This window comes from Dendropsophus ebraccatus, chromosome 3, assembly GCF_027789765.1.
Source record: "Dendropsophus ebraccatus isolate aDenEbr1 chromosome 3, aDenEbr1.pat, whole genome shotgun sequence".
Taxonomy (NCBI): Eukaryota; Metazoa; Chordata; class Amphibia; order Anura; family Hylidae; genus Dendropsophus; species Dendropsophus ebraccatus.
Genome location: NC_091456.1, coordinates 45,031,039 through 45,053,950, shown reverse-complemented (window position 1 = coordinate 45,053,950; position 22,912 = coordinate 45,031,039). Strand labels below are relative to the sequence as shown.

At 42.4% G+C, this 22,912-nt stretch overlaps 1 protein-coding gene across 1 annotated transcript in view; it reads right to left on the bottom strand.

Moving 5' to 3' along the window:
- The window catches only part of CDH24 (cadherin 24), a 30,847-nt gene extending 8,156 nt beyond the window's left edge, over positions 1-22,691 (bottom strand). Inside the window, exons 1-8 of the mRNA XM_069963471.1 lie at positions 22,604-22,691; positions 18,069-18,497; positions 13,860-13,979; positions 11,817-11,984; positions 8,464-8,651; positions 6,853-7,106; positions 4,469-4,605; positions 1,227-1,348 (exon numbers count right to left, since the gene is read on the bottom strand). Of these exons, the coding sequence (XP_069819572.1) occupies positions 1,227-1,348; positions 4,469-4,605; positions 6,853-7,106; positions 8,464-8,651; positions 11,817-11,984; positions 13,860-13,979; positions 18,069-18,497; positions 22,604-22,691 (1,506 nt within the window). The remainder of the gene's footprint in view (positions 1-1,226; positions 1,349-4,468; positions 4,606-6,852; positions 7,107-8,463; positions 8,652-11,816; positions 11,985-13,859; positions 13,980-18,068; positions 18,498-22,603) is intronic.
- Between the last annotated feature and the right edge of the window lie 221 nt (positions 22,692-22,912).

Sequence of the window (22,912 nt, the reverse complement as noted above, 5' to 3'; positions counted from 1 at the left end):
CGGCCTTACTTGGCAGTTTAGGCCGGTAATTGTTCAATGTAAGAGCGCATTTTAAAAGCCAGTGATCAGCCAACATGCACAACATGCATGTGGTCTTTTAACATGTTAAAAGATCAGTGATGGTCTGTAGTACATCACCCTGTGTAATAGGAGCAATGGCAGCAGACTGCTGCTGACTTCAGTGGGCTGCCTGAACAATCTAAGGATTGTTTGGGTGGCCCCTCCTGCTGCTCCCTTGCTTCTGTAAAATATCTATGGGTGTAATAGAAACATAGAAGATTGTCAGCAGAAAAAGACCACTGGGTCCATCTAGTCTGCCCTTTTAGTATTTTCTTTCTTATTATCTTAGGATAGATATATGTCTATCCCAGGCGTGTTTAAATTCTGTTATTGTAGATTTTAGATTTTTTTTTTTTTTTTTTAATAGACCCATAAGGGTCTCAGGTGTCCCCCGCTGATTGCAGCCACCTCCACTTCCTAGACAAACTTGACAGCATGCTCAGCCAATCACTGGCCAAGGTGCTGTCCTGTCTCAGTCGGGGATTGGCTGTTCATATCGGGAGTGGAGACGGCTGCGATCAGCGAGGTACAGCAGAAACCCGTAGGAGGACAATGGGGGAGCACAGGGATGTAAGCATAGGCTTTTTTAAATATAACAGCAGCAGTATATTAAAAGTTGTCTCACGTCAGACAACCCCGTTAAACATTCCTTAAAACACAATAGGAGGCAACACAATTGTGGTGGAGTCAAATCTTTTTGTCAGTCACCAAATTTGTATTTTGGATGATCCTGTAATGGACAAGAATCAACTTCTTGTAGTGAATCTTTTAAAAGCTTGAAAACACTTGATAGTGAAAGCCAAGCTTTAAGATTGTGCAGTTGACATTCCTTATATTACTTTATAGTCAGATGGATTATTTCAGTATTTAGTCTGAATTTGCAAATTCTTGCAAATGAGATTAGAATATTCACTCAAAATCCCGCTGTTTCCACTCCCTTTCATCAGACACAGTGTCAGAAATGTAAATGCTTACTCCAAATTAATCTTTCTTGAGGACATAAATACGTTTTCCCTTTAGATTTTTGTACCCTCTTGCTTATTGTACGTAGTCAGCTATATTATACTGAGACAATTGTTATAGTAACCTATATGTACAATATACAACACTATAACATTTGGGATTACCATTTGCAATTCAATAATACAAAATAAAGAGAAACACACCTGTCCCGGTTGGGCATTGTCACACACATGCGGCTTATATATCTCGGCCAGGGTTGGGGGATTGTCATTTATATCTAAAACCTGGATCACAACTCCAACTTGTGACACCTGGGAAGGGCTGTCTGAAACAAAAACACAACACAGAGACACGACAAAAGAAAAAAACAAAAGAAAAAACAAAACACAGAGACAAAAGAAAATGCACAACACAAAATACACAAAAACAAATACATAAAAACATCACATGATACAGAAATACAAGGTACAAAACAGAACACACACAAGCAAATTAGTAAATCTACACATTCATGTACAAAATCCTTTGAATGACCCCTAGTAAGTGATAATAGATGTTGCTAAGCTAGTAAGGTTTGTCTTCTGTCTGTGTCTCCTAAAATATACATAATTAGAACAAAAGTTTCATGTCCATTTTCAGACAACCCAGTTTCAAATAGGAGTGATCCTCGATGTGGCCTATTTGAAACTCTGACATGTTAAACCCTCCTGTCTTTGGGCTTTCTGGCCCTTCAATAAGCCTTCCTAATAAATAATGTATCAGCTGCTACGGCCCAACAGCCTATGGTGCGCCAATGAGAAACTGGCCTTTCCACTGAATGATCAGTGTATTCCTCATCAGGGCACCATGAGGTGTATGCTGCCATCCCCATGGACATACGTTGATGATGCCTTCCTTTCAGGGGGTTACAATCCCTCCCAAGCCCAACTTTATCTGCATGCTCTATTGTCCTGGGTATTGTCTCCATTGAGGGGCACAACACTTGGCCTATACTGTCCTTTCCACAGTTATTGACAACTACAGGTTCTATTATCTGGATGGCTGTTTGATCTAGCATCTTATGACTACAATAGTCCTGTTTCTTGGTCTACGCAAACAGAATCTGTCAGCTGTAATTCATCTACCAAACTGCTGACACTGTTAGGGCCCTATAAGGGTCCATTTACACAGAAAGATTATCTGACAGACTATCTGCCAAAGATTTGAAGCCAACACCAGGAATGGATTTGAAAAGAGGAAAAATCTCAGGCTTTCCTTTATGACCTGATCTCTGTTTATAGTCTGTTCCTGGCTTTGGCTTCAAATCTTTGGCAGATAATCTGTCAGATAATCTTTCTGTGTAAATGGACCCTAACACAGAGCGATAATCGGCCAAATCAGGCCGATTCCGACAATTAACGCTCTGTGTAATAGAGACAACTATCAGCCGGTGACAACAATCATCAGCTGATCATTGTTTTAGTTTTCGTCGGGTGCCGACGACTGACAGGCCCCTCAGACGTTGCTGCTGTCAGGACTGGGAGGCTGCGGAGCACAGAAGAGAAGACCGGTAGCGGGGAGAGGTAAGGTGTCAGGTGTTTGGGAAAGGGCTCCATGGACATCGCTAACGATGTCCATGCAGCCCTTACTGCCCGATTATCGTGTCGTCTAATAGGTCCAGTATACGAGCACCAATCTAGCAGATCCACGTTTGTTTACGAAAATAATTAGGCCGTAGTCGACCCGTGTAATAGTACCCTTAGATATCTGTTAGGACAAGGAGACACATGGAACCTTTAATTTATCCAGCTGTGCTCCCAGGATGGAGAGAAATGCTTGAATGCTGGAATGCCTCCTCTCTGCCTCTCCTCCTTGCTTGATTGACATCTGGAAGCTAAGTCCTAAGCAGGGTCAGGTACAGGAGGGGGTAGTAAGGAGAAGTTACGGTTTGCTGGACTTCAGGAACTTAAGAAGGCCTCTCTGACTCTTCATTCTATAAAATAATAGCAGTTTTCTATATTCTGGAAGCCCAGCTGGATCAATAGAAGCTACCGTGTGTCTCCTTGACCTAACAGCTATCACACAGTGTCATCAGGTCTGAACATGGATTGTAGCTGGCAGATTCCCTTTAATGTAATTAATTAGCACCTAAAAGGCCCAAAAACTAGGGATGGTCCGAACCGAGTTCGTATGGGGTTCGTACGAACCCGAACCATCAGCAATGATTACCGCTGTCTGCCCACTCCGTGCAGCGGGCGGATCCAGCGGGAGGAACGCCTGGAAAACTGGGATATAGCCATAGGCTGTATCCCAGTTTTCCAGGCGGTCCTCCCGCTGTATCCGCCCGCTGCACGGAGTGGGCAGACAGCGGGAATCCGATGCCGACCGTTCGGGTTCAGTCGAACCCGAACCTCGGCGGGTTCGGACCAAAACGCTTGACTGTTTTTTTTTTTTTTTTATACTGAATGGTATATTTTCTGTGCTATACATTTTGCCCCACTATATTTTCCTAAACAAGTATCACAGTATCGATGACTGATCCTTAGGCCATGTTAGATGAAGACTATACTCGTCAGTGTCTGGCCTCTTTTTTTTTTTTTCAGCGTAATTGTTTACAGAATTTTATGCATTTTTTTTTCAATTTACAATAATATAATAATAATATAATATAATAATGTATATAATAATTTATAAAATGTAAAAAAAACCTTTTTTTTTTATTTCAATTGACTGGCAAGAGTAAGGGGTGACATGGCCCCTCTGCTGCCACCATTGGCTGTGTCGGGAACTGCAGGGCTGGGGAAGCACCCTGTGTCAGAAGCGATGTAGCCACAGTACAGTGGAGCAGAGCAAGTGGTGATTGACAGATATCTCAGCTTGCTATGCTTCTTATGACACAGGTGGCTTCCCCAGTAGTTATGTCTATTCTAATACTAACATGCATTAGAATAGGCATTAGGGAAGCACATTATCGCTAATGCTGCAAGTATACAATATCTTAACAATATCTGTGTCGGGACAGGGCTTCTGAAGCCCTGCAGTTCCAGGCACAGCCACTTTTGGCAGCAGAGCAGCTGTGTCGTCCCTTACTGCTACCAGTCAATAGACACATGATTTTTTTTTCACACTTTCTTTACTAAAGTATATTACAGTTATATAGCTTTTTATTAAAGAAATTTTTTTTTTGTTGGAATACCCCTTTAAGTCAGCCTATTGGGTGCTTCTAGAGACAATGTCCCTTTATGTACATTTGAAAAGCAGTTATCAAAAAAAGACAGAGGGTCTCATCAAGTTTCCAAAGTTTACCATATGACCATATTACAAAAATAGGCCCATCATATAAAAAATGGTGAAACCCCCACAACCTAAAACAAAGTCCATTACTGTGCGAGACAGCATAATAAGACTATTAGTATAGACCCCTGAGTGGCTAGCTGCCCTACCACATACTGCTGATCCCTCTCACCAGTCTCGCTAGCTGTAACAGTGATGCTGTGCTCTTTCTTGTTTTCCCTGTCCAAGAAGACGCTTGTTCTCAGGGTCCCATCTTCTGGATTTATCGTGAATAGTTCTTCAGGGTTGGAGAGTGGCTCAATAGAATAACTAAATAAAAAACAATATGGTCAAGACATGAAGACGGATCTTAGAATAGAGTAGTAATGAACACTGATAGCATGCTAATCTTTCTTTCTCTACTTTCACCATCCATCTTCTGTGCATTACGTTTGATCCTTAAATGACTGAGATGCTACATAACAAGTGACCGCTGATCATTGGATGGAACAGACAGAGGCACTTCATATTCCTTCCCTAGTGTATATCGCTACAACTGCTGAATATTGGATTAAAAGGAAGCGCGGCACAGTTTTTAAATATGGAGGAGTGACAGGTGTACTTATAAGTAACTGCAGGCATCTTTTCCGTATTGCATCCTTTATTGAACAGTGTGCTTTTAAGTTGATGCAGTAAAATATACTTCAGGATGCTGTTCCTAAATCACCTAACATAGTAACCCTCTTTAATGCCGTATTCCTATCGAATACAAAGATAATTGCTAGGGGTCCCATGACCGATCCAGCAGGGGTCTTTATTCCTCCTCGCTGACCTACAGTGAGGAAGAGTTTGAATCTGTGTGTTATATGCAATTCATATATGTGATATAAAGCAAGTTTGCAATTTTCATTATAACCTATGGAGGGGGAGGGGTCGAGGGGGAGTAAGCAGGGAGAGCAGAGAAGTAGCTGTACAGTTTGCACACTGTCTGGGCACATAAAACACTGGACTCAGAGGTCAGAAAGGTCAGTGCTTATTTGGAAACTTGGTGAGAGAAGATAGCAGGATGTTGTTTTGTGCAGGACTGATATATCTCCTCTCCGTGCTAACTCACTTCCCTCGACCCCTCCCCTCTCCACTGACCATAATGGACACAGCTTCTTCTGAAGAAAGGAGGAAAGTAGGAAAATAGATATTTACTGATTTCTGAAAAATTACATTTAATTGACAGTTACGCTTTTAGGCTGGGTTCACACTATGTATATTTCAGGCTGTATTTGGTCCTCATGTCAGTTCCTCATAGCAACCAAAACCAGGAGTGGATTGAAAACCCAGAAAGGATCTGTTCACACAATGTTGAAATTGAGTGGATGGCCGCCATATAACGGTAAATAACTTCCATTATTTCAATATAACAGCCGTTGTTTTAAAATAACAGCAAATATTTGCCATTAAATGACGGCCCTCCACTCAATTACAACATTATGTGAACATAGCCTTTCTGTGTTTTCAATCCACTCCTTGTTTTGGTTGCTATACAGCCTCAAACATACAGCCTCAAATATACGTAGTGTGAACCCAGCCTTAGTAAAGCACGTATCTTTTACAGCCTTAGACCGTGTTCACACATGATATAACACCGGCTGTTCTGTGACCCGGCCGGGTCACAGAATGGCCGGTGTTACTGAAGATCATCCCGGCCAATACTTCAGTACCAGCCGGATGATCTTCATTTCTGGTGAATTTGGATGCGGGTGCACCTGTGTGCGCCAATATCCCAATTCACTGAACTGACATGTCTCTGTGGCTGCTATTCAATGAATAGCAGCCGCAGAAAACTGATGTGTCAGTTTTTCGTGCAGCCTGATGGAGTCCCGGCTGAAGCATATACTATACTGTGTACACGCTCCAGCCAGGATTCCATTCATTCAAATACAACGTATGTTTAGCAGAAATCACGGCCGTTGTGGCAATTTGCAACAACGGACGTGATTTACGCTAAACATACGTTGTGTGAACATGGCCTTAAATCTTATTGCACATGGTAGGCATAAATCTTTAATTGCCAAGGGACTGACCACTTGGAATCCTCAGTGATCATGACACCGGGAGTCCAGAGTTGAATGAAGCATTAGTTACTCATAAGCACTATTAAGTGCTATTGGCAATAACAACGCATACAGCTGCTCTGGCTTGTCAGCACAGCTCAGTCACAATATGAACACACTCTGACTGAAGGCAAGGATAGGAAACTCTTCCTCTGATAGAGCGTACATGCATAAAGATGTGGGTGAATTACATGGTATTGGTGCGGAGATCAGAGATGGCTGAATGGCCACACATGGCTGGGAACACATGCGAGGGAATGTGGATTTTTGCAAAAATGACCACAGGGGCTGACTGGTAAATGAGAATTAATGTGTTAATCTGGATTTATTTTTATTTTTTATATTGCATCGGATAATCCCTTTAATTTATTTTCACTACATACAGATTCCTTCGTTATTTTTGTTGTCTATTCATTTTATATTTTAGATAAAATCACCATGATTCTCATCAGGTTTTCCAGCTTGTTACCTGATAGAACTGCTCTGTAGGTCAGGGTCACGGGCTTGGACAATCCCTATAAGTGTTCCTGGAGGCTGGTTTTCCAACACGCTTAAGGTATAAGGGTTTTGGGAAAAAAGTGGAGTCTCGTTTACGTCTCCCACAGTCACCCTCACAGTTGTGACGTCTTTAAATGGTCCTCGACGAATATACTGAGGATCAATCACAGTGTTCATCACTTCAACGCGAAATGTGAAAGAGCGTCGGGACTCAAAATCTAGAGGCTGGAAACAAAGAAATTATTGTTGAATATTAAGAAATGCTGGTTAGACAGTTACAAGGAACATGGAATGATCCTGAAAATGGAGGTCATGGAGACAGCAATAAGCGAAATTCAGTCTGTAGTATGGGGAAAAAAAATACACAACATGCACAATATGGTAAAGGTAAGAAAAATAGCACATGGTATTGACATTGCTTTTTATTTTTCTATTTTCACCAAGGCTTATTGGTTTAGAACTATGGAGTATTAGTATTTATGTAGTATCCAGACCAGCCTATCTATAGGATTAGGCTGGCAGCCCTCAACAGTAATATTTGGACACCCATACAATTTTGAACAGCCATCCTTCCTTCCAGAAAGTGCGAGGGACGACTGCTTGACTTCATAGCTCTTTCTTTATGTTGGCCTCTCTTTGAGTAGTGTAATAGGATAGGGTTTTTTTCCCCACTGGTAGGAGATTTGATCTCATTTAAAGGGGTTGTCCCTTTATAGTAAAATTGTTCAGTCTACAGTATTAGGCTATTTTCACATTCTGTATGATACCTGCTGTTCCATTACCTGGCTGGGTTACGGAACGGCTGGTATCAGAAAAGATGATCCCGACCGTTACTGCCACTATGGAGCGTGCAGTCGGAGCTGCTTGCTCCATAGTGTGCACTGATAGGGTTTTCTGCGGCCACTATTCAGTAAATAGTGGCCGCAGAAAACTGACATGTTAGTTTTCTACGGCGCCGCTAGGGATTCCGGCCAGAGTGTATACTATGTGTTCGGATTCCATTCCCTCGGCCTGCAGCACAACATAAGTTCCGTACCAATAATGGCTGTTGCAACAACGTCCGTGATTAGTACAGAACTTACGTTGTGTGAACATGGCCTTAGTAAGTGTACTCACAGCACTTACTGACAGCAGCTCCCTGGGGGCCTCAGAGAGCTCAAATCATCCCTCCTCCAGGCTGTGCTCCCCTGCTCTGTGGTGATTCTGTCCATAAGATTGCCGACATGGAGGAGCATGTGACCATGCTCCACCCCCAGTGTTCTCTATTACCAAATTCAGGCTCAGTGGTGGACACTGTGTGTTTGTGTGTGTGTGTGTGTGTGTGTGGGGGGGGGGGGTGATATGGTCACATGCTCCTCCATGTCAGCCATCTTATGGACAGCCTCACCACAGAGCAGCAACAGTCTGGAGGAGGGGGGGGGGCTGATTTTAGCTCTGTGAGGTAAACAGGCGCTGCTGTCAGTAAGTGTAGAGAATACAGTTACTAATACTGTACACTGAACAACTTTACTATACAGTGGCCAACCCCTTTAAGCAAATGTAATAATTATAGATAATCACAATTAATTTGGTAATATTTCACCTTCTGTACTCTGAGAATTCCATCTTGTCCTGCAGAGTCCGCCAACACACTAAAAGTGTCCCCGGCATCACCATCCAGTATGCTGTAGGACATCACTGCATTCTCACCAATGTCTGGGTCATGTGCTCGCAGTCTTCCAATGACAGATCCAGGGGCGGTGTCCTCTGAAACGGTAAACTGATACAAATCTGTAGAAAAAAAAATAAATAGAATGAATAAAAACATATAAGACTGTTGGCAGAGAAAGACCACTTGCTCCATCCAGTCTGCCCTTTTAGTAATTCCTTTCTTATTATCTTAGGATAGATGTTCATCCCAGGCATGCTTAAATTTATTTATTATAGATTTACCAACCACATCTGCTGGATGTTTGTCCCAAGCATCTACTACTCTTTCAGTAAAGTAATATTTTCTTGTGTTGTTCTTGTGTTCAGTTTTTTAAAAACACTTCCCTTTTAAACCTTATTTAGTCTTTTAATGTTTCCATCTCCCCCCCCCCTTTTTCGTCTTTCCTCCAGACTATACAGATTTAGTTCCCTAAGTCTTTCTGATATAGTTTATGCTTGACACCCTCCACCATTTTTGTAGCCCGTCTTTGGACCCGTTCTTGTTTATCAATCTCTTTTTGTAGATGAGGTCTCCAGAACTGGACACAGTATTCTAGATGTGGTCTCACTACAGCTGTATACAGTGGGATCACAATCTCCCTCTTTCTACTAGTTATACCTCTAGCTATACACCCCAGCATATTATAAGCTTTCCCTACTGCCTCATTGCACTGGTGACTCTTAAGGCTGTCAGAAATCATTACCCCTAAATCCTTTTCTTCTGAAGTCTTTGCTAACACAGAACTGTTGATATGATACTCAGATCTGAAAGTCCCCAAATAATTTTACATTTGAAAACACTGAACTGTAGTTTAGTGGAAACTGTAGTTTCCACTAAAGCTAACTCATAAGAAAGATTTCTTCCACAAGCCACATTCTATGCATTATTGTTGTAACTTTCATTAGCTATTTGTCAAACAGGTAAACTTGTAGGCAATAGAGATAATTGACAGCTGATCGATCGCTGCCATCTACTGTGATGCCCGCTCCAAGATGCCCATTTGGCATTCAGCTTCTATGACACAAGGACGATAATACACCTCCAATGACTCTCATCTTGGGAAAATGATAGGATGAAACAGTATGAAGGCTTTTCTTTTATGTTTTTGCCCGATGGAAGACATCAGAGGACTGTTATGCTGTCTCCATAGACAATGAAATTGTCAGCTGATTCGGCCTGAACGGTCAACAAAAATCTCACAGGAACTGGTATGTGAAGATGGTTTAATTCCCTTCAGACTACTTTCACCAATCATTAAAGATGGGACAGAGCCTTTCTTAACATTGTGTACAGCATTGCTGCATATTAACTGTATTTACTGGGCAAGTATGAAAAGAAAGATGTAATTTAAATTCTAGAAGTTATACTAGAAAAACAATATATACAAATATAATATTAGAAACTACTTTTAAAGGGGAACTATCAGCAGGTTAGACACATCTAACCTGCTGATAGCTCCCTATTACGCATGGAGTGCTGAAGATGAAGGTATGTCTCTTACCTTCACCCTCTGCGCAGTTCCTGTGCAGTCTTAATGTAATCCTCTGTCCTACAAGGCAGCTTGGAGCACTGCGCTGGCCCGAGGTCGCAGATCTGCCGCCTCCCGCCAGACCAGATCGGCACTCTGGGGGTGGGGCAGTGCTCCATACAGCCTTACCGGACAGAGGATTACATTAAGACTGCACAGGAACTGCGCCGAGGGTGAAGGTAAGAGACATACCTTCATCTTCAGCGCCCCATGCGCAACAAGGAGCTATCAGCAGGTTAGATTTGTCTTTAAGGGGGTTGTCCAATGATGGCTAGATCACACAAAATATAATAAGTTTTTAGTTGGAATCATTGTGTGCCTAAATATCTATGATACATAAATGGCACCCCTGGTGGTTTTTGTATTCTCTTTCAGAGTGTCCACCTAATTTGTTCAGTGCTAGTGGGAAGAAGTTGCTTCTTGTGTGCAGATCCTTATTGGCTGGTCTGCACAATAGCAGGAGTTACTCGGCCTCCTGTATATAAGAGGTCTAACTAGACATGTGTGATCACTGGCAATGGACACATCAGATGGGAGTACTGATACGGAATCTAAACATACCATAACAGACGTGTAACCGCAATATCTAGCCATTGAAAACTTATTGATTATCTGATCTCTCCGTAATTCAAAGGGAACCTGTCACCAAGACAATGCTATCTAATCTATCACCATAATCTATCACCATAATCTATCATCACTCAGAGAACTGAGCAGATTGATATATATCTTTGTGAGAAAAGTGTCAGTAGAACTTGTAACTTGTTGACTGAAATCCTGAATCATTCTGTGTTAAGGAGTCCAGTGGGCGTGTCACTGGGTTCTTTAGCATGAAAACCTCAGAGATTTCAATCAATAAATTACACGTTATTCTAAATCTTTCCCCATAAAGATATATATAAACCCGCTCTGCTCCTTCTGCTCTATAACATAATGCCAATAGCTTATGAAGCATTTTCATGGTGATGGATTCCCTTTAAAGTGGTATTTCCTTCTTATTAGGATCTCCAGCCTTAGATGTGGTCAGGAAGCTAAAGACAGTTGAAGGGCTGGACTTTGCGTAACTTCCTTTGACAATAATAAGGGTTGCGCAAACAGCATAGCCCAGCAGGGTTAGCTGGCAGGGCTATGTTTTAGCTGGAGAAGGCCTGGAAGTCATGATGGAAATACCCCTTTAATGTTTACACATGTGACAAACCCCTTCGGTGTCAGTTATAACTCCAAGAAAAACTTTAAGGGTATATTCACACGGACGGGCTCGCAGCGAGATTCTCGCTGCGAGCCCGGCAGGTCCTGGCAGTTCCCATACACTACATACTTGCTGCGGTCTAAACGACCGCAGCGAGTATGTAATTATACCGCCCTTAACCCCTTCTGCTCCCCCGCTGTAAGCATACATTACCTGTCCTTGCTGCACGGGTCCGGCGTCCTGCTCTCCCGTCCGGCCAATCAGTGGCTGCGGCTGGGCAAAACACTGATTGGCCGGACAGGAGAGCAGGACGCCGGACCCGTGCAGCAAGGACAGGTAAAGTATGCTTACAGCGGGGGAGCAGAAGGGGTTAAGGGCGGTATAATTACATACTCGCTGCGGTCGTTTAGACCGCAGCAAGTATGTAGTGTATGGGAACTGCCAGGACCTGCCGGGCTCGCAGCGAGAATCTCGCTGCGAGCCCGCCCGTGTGAATATACCCTAAAAGCATAAAAGTGTTGCTCTTACTTTGTGGGAATTTGGGTGGATTGTCATTAACATCTGTCAATGTGACAGTAACAGTAGTGGAGCCTGAAAGTCCTCCCACATGGCCTCCCATATCTTTGGCCTGTATGACAACCAGAAACTCATCCTGGGTCTCCCGGTCCATGTTTGGGATTGCAGTACGTATAACCCCTACGGAAAGAGAAATGATAAGTGACATTTCTAGATGTCTTACTGATTGTTGATTATTCCATAGTAAACCAGTGATGAGGATGAACAATTACCAGAACAATTCACACAATTCATCTATGACAGAATATATTGCTTTGTAGTGTACCATGATCTACTCTGCATATTGTCTACATTGATTTCCATAGACCTAGGTATTCCCTAAAGGAGAAGTCCAACAAAAATATTTATTAAAGTATTTTATAGCCCCCAAAAGTTATACAAATCACCAATATACACTTATTACGGGAAATGCTTATAAAGTGCTTTTTTCCCTGCACTTACTACTGCATCAAGGCTTCACTTCCTGATAAACATGGTGATGTCACTTCCTGGATAACATGGTGATGTCACTTCCTGGATACCATGGTGATGTCACGACCCAACTCCCAGAGCTGTGCGGGCTGTGGCTGCTGGAGAGGATGATGGCAGAGGGACACTGAGGGACACAGAGCACTGGAGGGACACTGAGGGACAGAGGGCACTAGAGGGACACTGAGCATCCCTCTGCCATCATCCTCTCCAGCAGCCACAGCCCGCACAGCTCTGGGAGTCGGGTCGTGACATCACCATGTTATCCAGGAAGTGACATCACCATGTTATCCAGGAAGTGAAGCCTTGATGTAGTAGTAAGTGCTGGGAAAAAAGCACTTTATAGGCATTTCCCGTAATAAGTGTATATTGGTGTATATTTGTATAGCTTTTGGGGGGCAATATATTACTTTAATAAAATATTTCGCCTGACGTCTCCTTTAAATTCAAGGAAAGTTTAGTAAATGGTGGATTTGCTACATCAAGAGGAAGCTAAAGAGGCGAGGCAACAGTTTTAGGCTATGTTCCCACACAGTCAAAAAGACAGCAGTATTTATATGAATAACTAAAAACGGCCATCATTTTAATAGTGTGTGAATTTACAGACCCGCTAGCTCCTGTTATGCCAGTTCCCTGTGCACTGGGAACATCATCCAGTTGGGGATGCTCTTATCAGAGCAGGTACAGCAAGTAGATAGGGACAGGGGTGTAGGTGGAGATTAGGGCTGCACATCAGAAATTTCAATTTTATTTACTTTGCTTGTATCCAGTCTAGGCGATCTTCAATCTATGTATCAGTTTATATAAAACAGATTCGATGAATTTTATTAGACTGAACTAAACTTTCGAAAACTTTTAGCTGTGGAAAATAATATTTCCAAGGTTTTCAGCATCTGGGTTTTCCCTTTCCCTTTCAACAGAGAGGTGAGATCCTGATGAAAATGCAAAGTATATTGCAAAAGTTGTAAAGGTTTTACATAATATCCTTTTAAAGCAGGGATGGGGAGACTGCGGCCCTCCAGCTGTTGCAAAACTACAATTCCCATCATGCCTGGGCAGTTGAAGCTAAAGCCGAAGCCTCCCCATCCCTGCTTTAAAGGAACAGTAAACTGAGAAATGAATGAGACGGGAACAAATGTTTGTTGGAAGTGCATAGCGGGTCATCTGTCACCATGAAAAACAGGCCTGTACACTAATGAATCATCTAAGAGTCTGCACTACTGCATGTCAGAGCCTTGAAGTCTGATGATACATTACAATACAGAGATACTTGCCTGCTCATTGAGATAACAATTACATTGGTGGAACCTGGGCATCTTTAGTTATCCACACATTATAGTAGTTCAGTCATTTTTTTTATGCTCACAGATTATTTTTAACAACCTCAATAATTATCACTGTAATAAATTCTAATTACAATATAAAAAAACGTAATCCCTATATTATTGGACGCACAAAGCTTTATCAAAGTGGATATAATAGTAATGGTAGCATAACGCCTAAAATTGCTGATGTAAATCTAGTTACCTGTTTGAGGGTCCACAGAAAAGTAAGGTTGCCCTTCCAGCACAGTGTATACAAGTCGGGCGCTGTTCCCATATGTTGGGTCATCAGCGTCGGTGGCTGTTACCTGGATCACAGAGGTGCCTGTGGGAGTTAAATGGTTTACTATCCTTTTTATTTGAGCATAGCGTCAATAACAATCTTCAGTACTAGCCTTTTGCAGCACTTTTAGGGCTTCTACATATCACTGTCAACATACTCCAAGTTAATGTTGTGCACTATTAATATATTTATTTCCGCCACAATCGATTTTTAAGGTCCTGTCTCACTTTTGAGGACCTTATTTGTAAAATAAAGATATAGCAATTCCCTAATAGATGGTTATAATCAATATATATTTAAAGCAGGATCATTACGATAATACAATCATTGGCCTGATGTACGAGAAACAGATATTTATAAGGTTTGTCTGCCTTTCCTTCCCCAGGATAATAATTGGAGTGTGAGCTCTTCTGTATACCTTGTGTTCTGTCCAACCATCGGAACACAATACAGTGGTACCTCTCCTTTCGAACTTAATCGGTTCTGGAAGGCTGTTCCAGAACAGAGCAGTTCGAGAACCGACCTGTAAGTTCCCGTAGAGAACAATGTAAATGCCATTGTTTTTTACACTCCATGGGTCAGGTGCAGAGCGCCCAGCCCACAGAGCGTAAAACTAGGAGTAAGTGGCCGTGCATCTTGCACCACTACCTACTGTATTCCCCAGAGAGAGAGGCAAGAGTGGCGGCTGTTTAAATTTGCTGCGCTGCTCCTGCTCCTCTCAGCTGTGGGGGACACCCTGTAAAGAAGCGGGTATTCTTCTCATTATGATGGGAATCCCCACTTCTTTACAGGGTGTTTCCCGCAGCTGAGAGAAGCAGGAGTGGGGTGGCAAGTTTAAACAGCCGCCACTCCTGCCTCTCTCTAGGGAACACCTTATAAAGAAGGGGGATTCCCATCATATTGATGGGAATCCCCTGTGCTGCCGGGCCCCGCATTGCTCACCTACTATGGCAGCCTCCAGCTCTCGCCGCTTCCTAACACCGCTCTCTCCGCCCGCCAGCTGGAGCAGCTCCTGGGACCCATCTTCAGCCCTCTGGCACCTGTGCTGCTTTGCTGGCGGCCCTGCTCACCTACTCCTCAGCTGCCTGCTCCCGTTGCCTCTGCAGGGTGATGGAGAGTCGGCAGACGCAGCGGGGAGCAAGCGGCTGAGGAATAAGAGAGCAGGGCCGCCGGAGGGCTGAAGATGGGTCCCAGGTGCTGCCCCGGCTGGTGGAGAGAGCGGTGAGCAGTGTGGGGGAGGGGCGGGAGCCGGAGGCTGCCGGAGTAGGTGAGCCGTGCGGGGGCCAGCAGCGCAAGGAATTCCCATCAATATGATGGGAATTCCACTTCTTTACAAGGTGTTCCCCAAAGAGAGGCAGCAGCGGAGAGCCGTTTAAACTTGCCGCCCCGCTCCTGCTTCTCATAGCTGCAGGGAACACCCCATAAAGAAGCAGGAATTCCCATCATAAATAGCCACCCGCTGCTGCCTCTCTTTCTGTTGCAGGGAACACAGAGCAGGGATTCCTGCCATTATGATGGGAATCCCTGCTCCTGTTCCTGAACACCTCTAACTCTCAGCTGAACAATAGTTCCATTGTGTGAACTGACATGTTCTGTGCGGCCGCTATTCAATGAATCAGTTTTTCGTGCGGCCGAATGGAATCCCGGTCGGAGCGTATACTGTGTGTATATGCTCCAGCTAGGATTCCATTCATTCCAATACAACGTATGTTTAGCATATGTTGCAAAGTGCAACAACGGCCGTAATTTATGCTAAACATATGTTGTGTGAATATGGCCATACACTGAATACGCGTCTTTGTATGTTTTTGGCTTTATTAATGAAAATTTAAATGTGTTCGTGTGCACCTATTCCATGACCTAAGTGTAATTTTAGGCCTCCCACAATATCATAGTTTGACCACCGCTGCACTAAGCTGACTACACAATATATAAAATTAAACATTTAAATAGTAGAAAGGTTTTCTGGAAGATTTACATATCTTTAGAAATCAACTGGGGATCTTATTAAAAATGTATCTTATGCCATATATTAATAATGTACTCAAGGCACCTCCACGTGTGCTGAATTACAGAAAACCGAGCACATTTTACTGCAAATTACTTGTTTTGCTATGTATTTTTTTTTATTTTTTTTATGTTTTTACAAGTTATGGGTCATTCACACGTCCCCAGAATGCCATCCGTGCACAGATGGTGTTCTGCGGACTGGACCTTTGAAGTTCCCAGCATCACAATTAGTTATGATGTAGAGAGCTCTGATACAGTTTGAAAGTTTGCAATAGTGTACCGACACAGCCGCATGTGACCTCCAAAGGTCCAATCCGCAGAACACTGTCTGTGCACGGATGGAATTCTGCGGATGTGTGCATTATCCCTTAAACAGCTTCACAAAATTTCTTTCTCCTTTAGAAGCCATGCAGTTAAAACTGTGTGGCCAAATACCATGTGATAGCACCCTAGTGTTTGGGCTTCAAAAAATTGTTTGCTTTAAATTTAGGTCAGATCTGCCATAAAGGTTTATTTAAAATACTCGAAGGGGATTTTACTATCTTGTATACACCTCATTTTTGTCCCCTTGTGCACCAAACTACCCAGGCAACACTTTATCCCCTTAGAAAGTTTCCTTTCACTTTTGAGTTTTCACCCCCCCCCCCTCACTTTCTAAAAGCTATAACTCTTTAATATTTCTATATACAGAGCCATATGAGGTCTTGTTTTTTGTGGGACTAATTTTATAACTCCGATAATTTTACGATAAAATGCACAGAGAGACTAAAACTGAAAACAGCAATTTAGCAAACTTTGGGGGATTTTGTTAATTTTGCTCATAAAGTCTGCCTGGGGTTCATTCCTGGCAGAATCTTTGGCACAAGCTACAAAAAAAAAAAAAAAAAAAAAAAAGATGAGGCATAAATGACTCTGCCTTTCCTATGTAAATATGGTAATACTTATGTTAATAGTAGAACAGACAGCGCAGCAAGTGTTGGAGAATGCTTTGCACCAGACACACTCCATTCACCTCCTACATCTACTTTGTTCCTCACCAGGAAAGTCTTTTCTTTCTGAAAGTTCCTGCTTATTTTTAGATCCACTTACTTCTAGCCTGAAGAAGGGCTTATAAAGCTCGAAACATTGAACGAAAAGTATTTGTCAATGTTGCACATATATAATAAGTAATTAGCAAAGCATTCTCCAACGCTTGCTGTGCTGTCTGCTCCACCATTAACTGCTTAGTTCATGTGGTTTGAGGCAAACCACTCCACATTGCCACCCTTATCCTTCCTTGGAACAACAATTTATAAAATGCTGCTATGCACAATGCAGTTGACAGGTTGGATGTTCATTAAACAATAGTAAATTCCTGCCTCTGTGTATATAACATCTCTGGGCTTCCTTTATAATATAATGTGAATAGGGATAAGATCTGGGTAATGGTAGGCATACACTGCCTATGTCTGGAGCCTCCCAGTGTTTGAGATTGGTGGCCATTTGCCCTGCAATATGGAAAGGAGTCACACTGGCCCCCAAAAGAAGATGGAGATTGAGTGAAGTAAACTTCTGGGGGCTGGCGTCATTGATAGACAGTTGCCCAAACACAGACTTGCAATCTTAATTTTGAAGAATATTAATATTTGAAGAAATTATTCATTATAAAGCATGAAGAGCTCTCTACTATGTAAGTACAATGAGAAAATCCAGTTTAATATATTTTTTCATTCATTTTTTCAATTTGTTTTTCTATATCTTGAGTATATAACTTGTAGCTATTAGATAACACTTACATGGCATGTACTGTATATGTCTAAATATAGTTCATTTTAGTTCAAGTGTTAATATTAGTGAATATTTTGGCACAGACAATGAACAGAGTTCCCAATTGTATGTACTGGAGTGCCGTCCTTGTCAGCAGTTTGGAGTTGTTATAACGCTCATTGACTTTTGTTTCCCAAAATGGCTCTTAATTCTGCATTCATTAATTCTAACTTATCTTCTGCGAACTGTCAGCACAATAGGATAGCTATGCATTTATCATTGTCACTTCTGCTGGTACTTAAAAACTTCCCTGCACCTCAGTGTATTTTAGTGCTAACTCATGTCGAAACACAAACACCTCAGCTCCCCCCTCACCTACGTTGGACATCTCCGGCACAGAGGCCCTGTAGGGAGGGTGCAGGAAAACAGGGGGGTTGTCATTAATGTCCTGCACCTTGATGATGAACTGGGAAGGGGGTTCAAGTGGTCGAAGGGTAAGTTTGTCCACAGCCTGCGCCAACAGCACGTACTCCTCCTTCTCTTCGCGATCGAGGGACTTGGTAACATGGATATTGCCAGTTTTATCATCAATGACAAAGACAGAACCGGCGCCTTCTCCAGTCAGGAGGTACTTGGCTCGTCCTTCCCCGCGGTCGGCATCTGTGTGCAGCTGTAAAGCCATAGGATGCGTTATATAAAGTAATGAAAGAGTAAAAGTGTTATTAGTACAGTATACTTTCTCCCATCCTACAGGCTCCTTTAAAGCGTTTGTCCTATATCTTGCTATTATCCATTCGCTAAAGCCTCACAGGGCACACAACAGTAGAATGCCATAAGCTGCCCAGATAAGTTGTAGGAATGATCTGTGCACCTGGTTGTGTACACAAAACCATTATATGTTTAATGGGTTATAAAAAGGCAAAGTGATTAAATGTAATATTCAGACATAGTATGAATGGAAGCACATACTGTGGTGCTATGTACATACATCCTGGTTATTATAAAGCCTTTATAACTGGTAATCAGACAACCAACGCATGCCACATACTTCAGATATTCAGCCAACAGCTGATCTATTTAAAGGATTTATCACATTAAATGGGAAAAAAATAAAGCCTTGAATAATACATACCATTATTCTTACACTGTCTATGGGAAAACTGATGTTTCCCCCCTTTTAGCCTATTTCTTTGCCTCTGCAAAATAGACAGATGAGTTATCCTCAGGATAGTTCATCACTGACTGTCTATGCCGATCAGCTGTTCATCGCCTGCATTACACAGTGCACTGGGTTTTCAGTAAAATGGTGTTGATGATATGTAACTGCAGCCCAGCTCCTGTTCAGTTCAATGGGAGCTGAACTGCAGTCACACATCACTGCTGCTACACAGTGAACAGCTGTGCGGCTGTTACGTTACAGCTCCAAGGAAAGACAACTGGTGAACTGGCAGCAGGGTCCTGGACCTTCAGGGTTAAGTGAGGCAAATGCGGAGTACAGGCTAGCCTGCCTATACTGATCCCACATTAGACCACCTATAGAACCAATGGCTAATCCTGTTTATGCTATGACTATGAAAGAAAGATGCTAGAACACAGTGTATTGCAGATTTCTGCATACAGGGCTGTGTAACTGCAGACTGGTTAGACTGCCCATGCTGACTGCTTTGCGTAGCAGAAAGCATCTATAATGAGCACACGACAGTCTGAACTGGACCATGGAACTATAAAAGATGGTCTACTTTTCTATCTTGTACATGTTCGGGGAGGCATGTGTGTCGCTTACCTGGCATCTGGATGTACTAAATAAGGCTAGGTTCACATCACAATTTTGCTATCTGTTTAATGGATGGTAAAAACGGATGCTGCTGTATGCCATGTGTTTTGATCCGTTTTCCATTGACTTACATTATTAGACTATGTTCACACAACGTATCTTTTGAATTAATCATGGCCGTTGTTGCAATTTGCATTGTGTGCTATAGTGAATTGGTATGCGGGTGCACCCAAATGCGCCCACATCCCAATTTTACAGAAATGAGGTTTATCCGGGCGGTACTGCAGTAGTGGCTAGGATGAACTTCACTGACACTTGGCCGTTCTGTGACACAACTGGGTCACAGAATGGCCAATGTCTTACGTAGTGTCAACCCAGCCTTAAAAATTTTTTTATTTTTTTTAACATTTTGTAACCTACGTGTACGTATTCCAAAACAGCTACAATGAGACGGATAGCAAAATTGTGAACCTATCATAAGGAAGCCAGGAGAGGCAGTGTGATGTTCTGATAAGAAACCTGGGTCCTGACATACACATGAATGTTACTTTGACGTGTGCCACATTTCTACACATTGTTGAAGACCAAGTACATCCTTCATGGTTATGGTAGTTCCAAACAGCAGTGGCCTCTTTTGGCAGGATAAAGTGCCCTGTTAGGCTATGTTCCCACTTCGGGAACATATGGGGGAGAGGGGTCTGTCTTGTTAAATAGATAGCAGCTAATAATGATTATGATCATTTTTAGTGGCCGTCTATGTTACAAGATGGCTGCCTTCCCAATATTTTCCTGAAGTTGGAACATAGCCCTACACTGCAAAAATTGTATCCCCTTTTCTCATTATATAGTTTACACTGACATTTCCTAAATATTAGTAGTTTTATCATGATGGCTCGTAATTCTTTAAAATGATTCCTTAGTTCACACTGAAATTACCATATAAATGATGCCTATTTATTTGTATTATTTTCTTGTGAGTGTAGTACATCAGTCAGGTAGTGACGGGTCATATCACAAATCTACCAGGTGAATTTATAAATGTCACACTTTAAACAGAAGCAAAGCACAATGTCTTTTTTGGTGCTCTATATAAGCACCTGATCTGACAAAATGGTCCCCACGCGTTAGACAGAGCTAAACAGTCCTTGCATGATCAGCTGATGACTTACAGCGAGTAAATAAATAGTCGGCATGTTGGATTTCAACACGCTTCATCCTTTGTTCTGATGGGAGATAAGCTGCTGCCAGAAGGGTCTGACACTGACTTTTTGAAAGGAACGTGCACCCTAAGTTGAGTCTGGCTGTTTGTAGTAGAGTCAGTAAACAGTTATTTAACATACATGACCACCTTAAAGGGGCATTCCATCTGAGCTTTTTATCCCCTAGTGATAATAAAGGGGATAACAAGCCAACTGCTAGGGGTCCGACCACCAGAAGCATTCGGCAGCTCCATAGAGAATGAATAGAGTGTAGGCCACAGTAGTTGCTTGAGCTTGCTGTGCACTCCATTTGTGGGGAAATTGTGTCCCCGTTCTCTGGATTGGTGGAGATTTAAAGTTTTTATGTGATGTTTTGGTAACTTTCTATATATATATATATATATATATATATATTCCTGAAAATTTGCAGTTTTAATTCTCACCACTAGGCCTAAAACTAAGCTGAGACTTCATTAAAGATGACACCAAGAGAGAGTTCAGTAGATGGTGCTCACAACTCAGCCTCTCCCTCTCTATGGGATGACCCCTTGAAAGGACACAGTGTGCACTCAGTAATGTTTTTTATTCAAGTCAACGGGGCAGGTCCTGTCTGATGTTTATGTCAATGGGGCTTACTGTTAATCGTATCACTAAGTTTTGTAAAAAACAGCTCAGGCAAGAGATGGCTGTCCCCATAGTAAAGTACAAAAAAAAAAAAGAAAGTAGAGAAAAAGAATATATAAACACGTATAGAAAATACAGATACATGCCCTTTATATGTGGACTATTCTGGGTAACTGCTTTAATTTAACTATCTTCTTATGAATTTTATCATGACTCGCATTTTATTCTCATCCATAGCTATATTCAAAACGGCACGTTGGCTGCTGACATTACATCTCCCATTTGGTTCAGTGTCTGTACAGAGAGTACTCTTACTGATTTGCATTCTGCTATGTGTACTCTCTGCACCAGGTACAGTACTGTAGTCTGAAGTAAGGAAAAGGAATCGTAGCTACTGTTAGGCAATGTCTGTAAACACAGGGCTAATACAAATTAGCAACCAGCAGAATTCTGTCAGCTGTAATGTTTTTATGGTGCCTGTTAGAAGATTTTATTCTACAGTCTTGTAAGACCATGAAGGTGGGGGGGGGGGGTATTAAGGCCTGCATGTCATTTTCTATGAAAAAGTTGTAAATTTTTGCATAAGCATCATTATAATCCGATATTTGTGACTGTGTTTTACATGTAAAATTGTGAGTTTTTAAAACCAGTTTTGTGGTATAAGCGTTGATAAATTCCCCCTATGGTGCTTCAGATCAGCGGCTGCTTGGGGAACTGAGCTGCCCCAACCCAGCCTGATTGTTACAGACAACTTAACACCTAGTATAGAATCCCGAAGCATTTCTCTCTTCTTAATCTGTTCGTACACAGCATTGTTTACCAGCGCAAATGGAAAATTGGTCTCTAAGAGAGATGAAGAAGTTGGCTGAAGAAGTTGGAGGCAGCCCTAGGGAGTCTGGGTTAGAGCCACAGCCTAGGGCTGCATATAACTTCTTCTATTCGTATGACGAACGATTGGCCTTGAGCATGCTCCAGTTGCGCTTATCTTTAGTCCTTCAATGAGTTATCCAGGCTTTACAACTAACGGGGTAGAATCGGGATTGGCCATCAATATTAGGTCGACCGGGGTCTGACTCCCAGAACCTCTGATCAGCTATTTGAAGGGGCCACAGTGTTTGCGCAAGCACTGCAGTTTCCAATAATTTCCCATAATTGCTGTACTTTTTGTGCCAGTACAAGATACTGCAGTGTTGTCCAACTAAAAGTATGGCAATTGGAGTTTGACTAACCCTTTTAAAAAGAACGTCCCAAAAAAATAAAAAATGACAGGCAGGCAGTGGGGTTTAGGGACATAATAAAGAAAGAATACTTACTCGTTCCCGGGCCTCCATAACGCTGCTCCCTGGTCTGTCCCACAACCATACCTGGCTCCGGCTGCTGAAACATCATGGTCCCACTCATGGATTGCCCGATCAGCCACTCAGTGACTGCTGCATTGTCTCGCCCCAGTCACTGATTGGCTGAGTGAGCAATCTATCAGCAGGGTACGTGATGCTTCAGCAGCAGAAGCTGCAGGAGGCTGGTGGTTGTCCGAAATCTGTAAAGCAGTGCTAAGGGGGCATGAGGATGGGTAAGTATACTCTCTTTATTATGTTCCCGCACCCGCTACAATCCAGTGACTT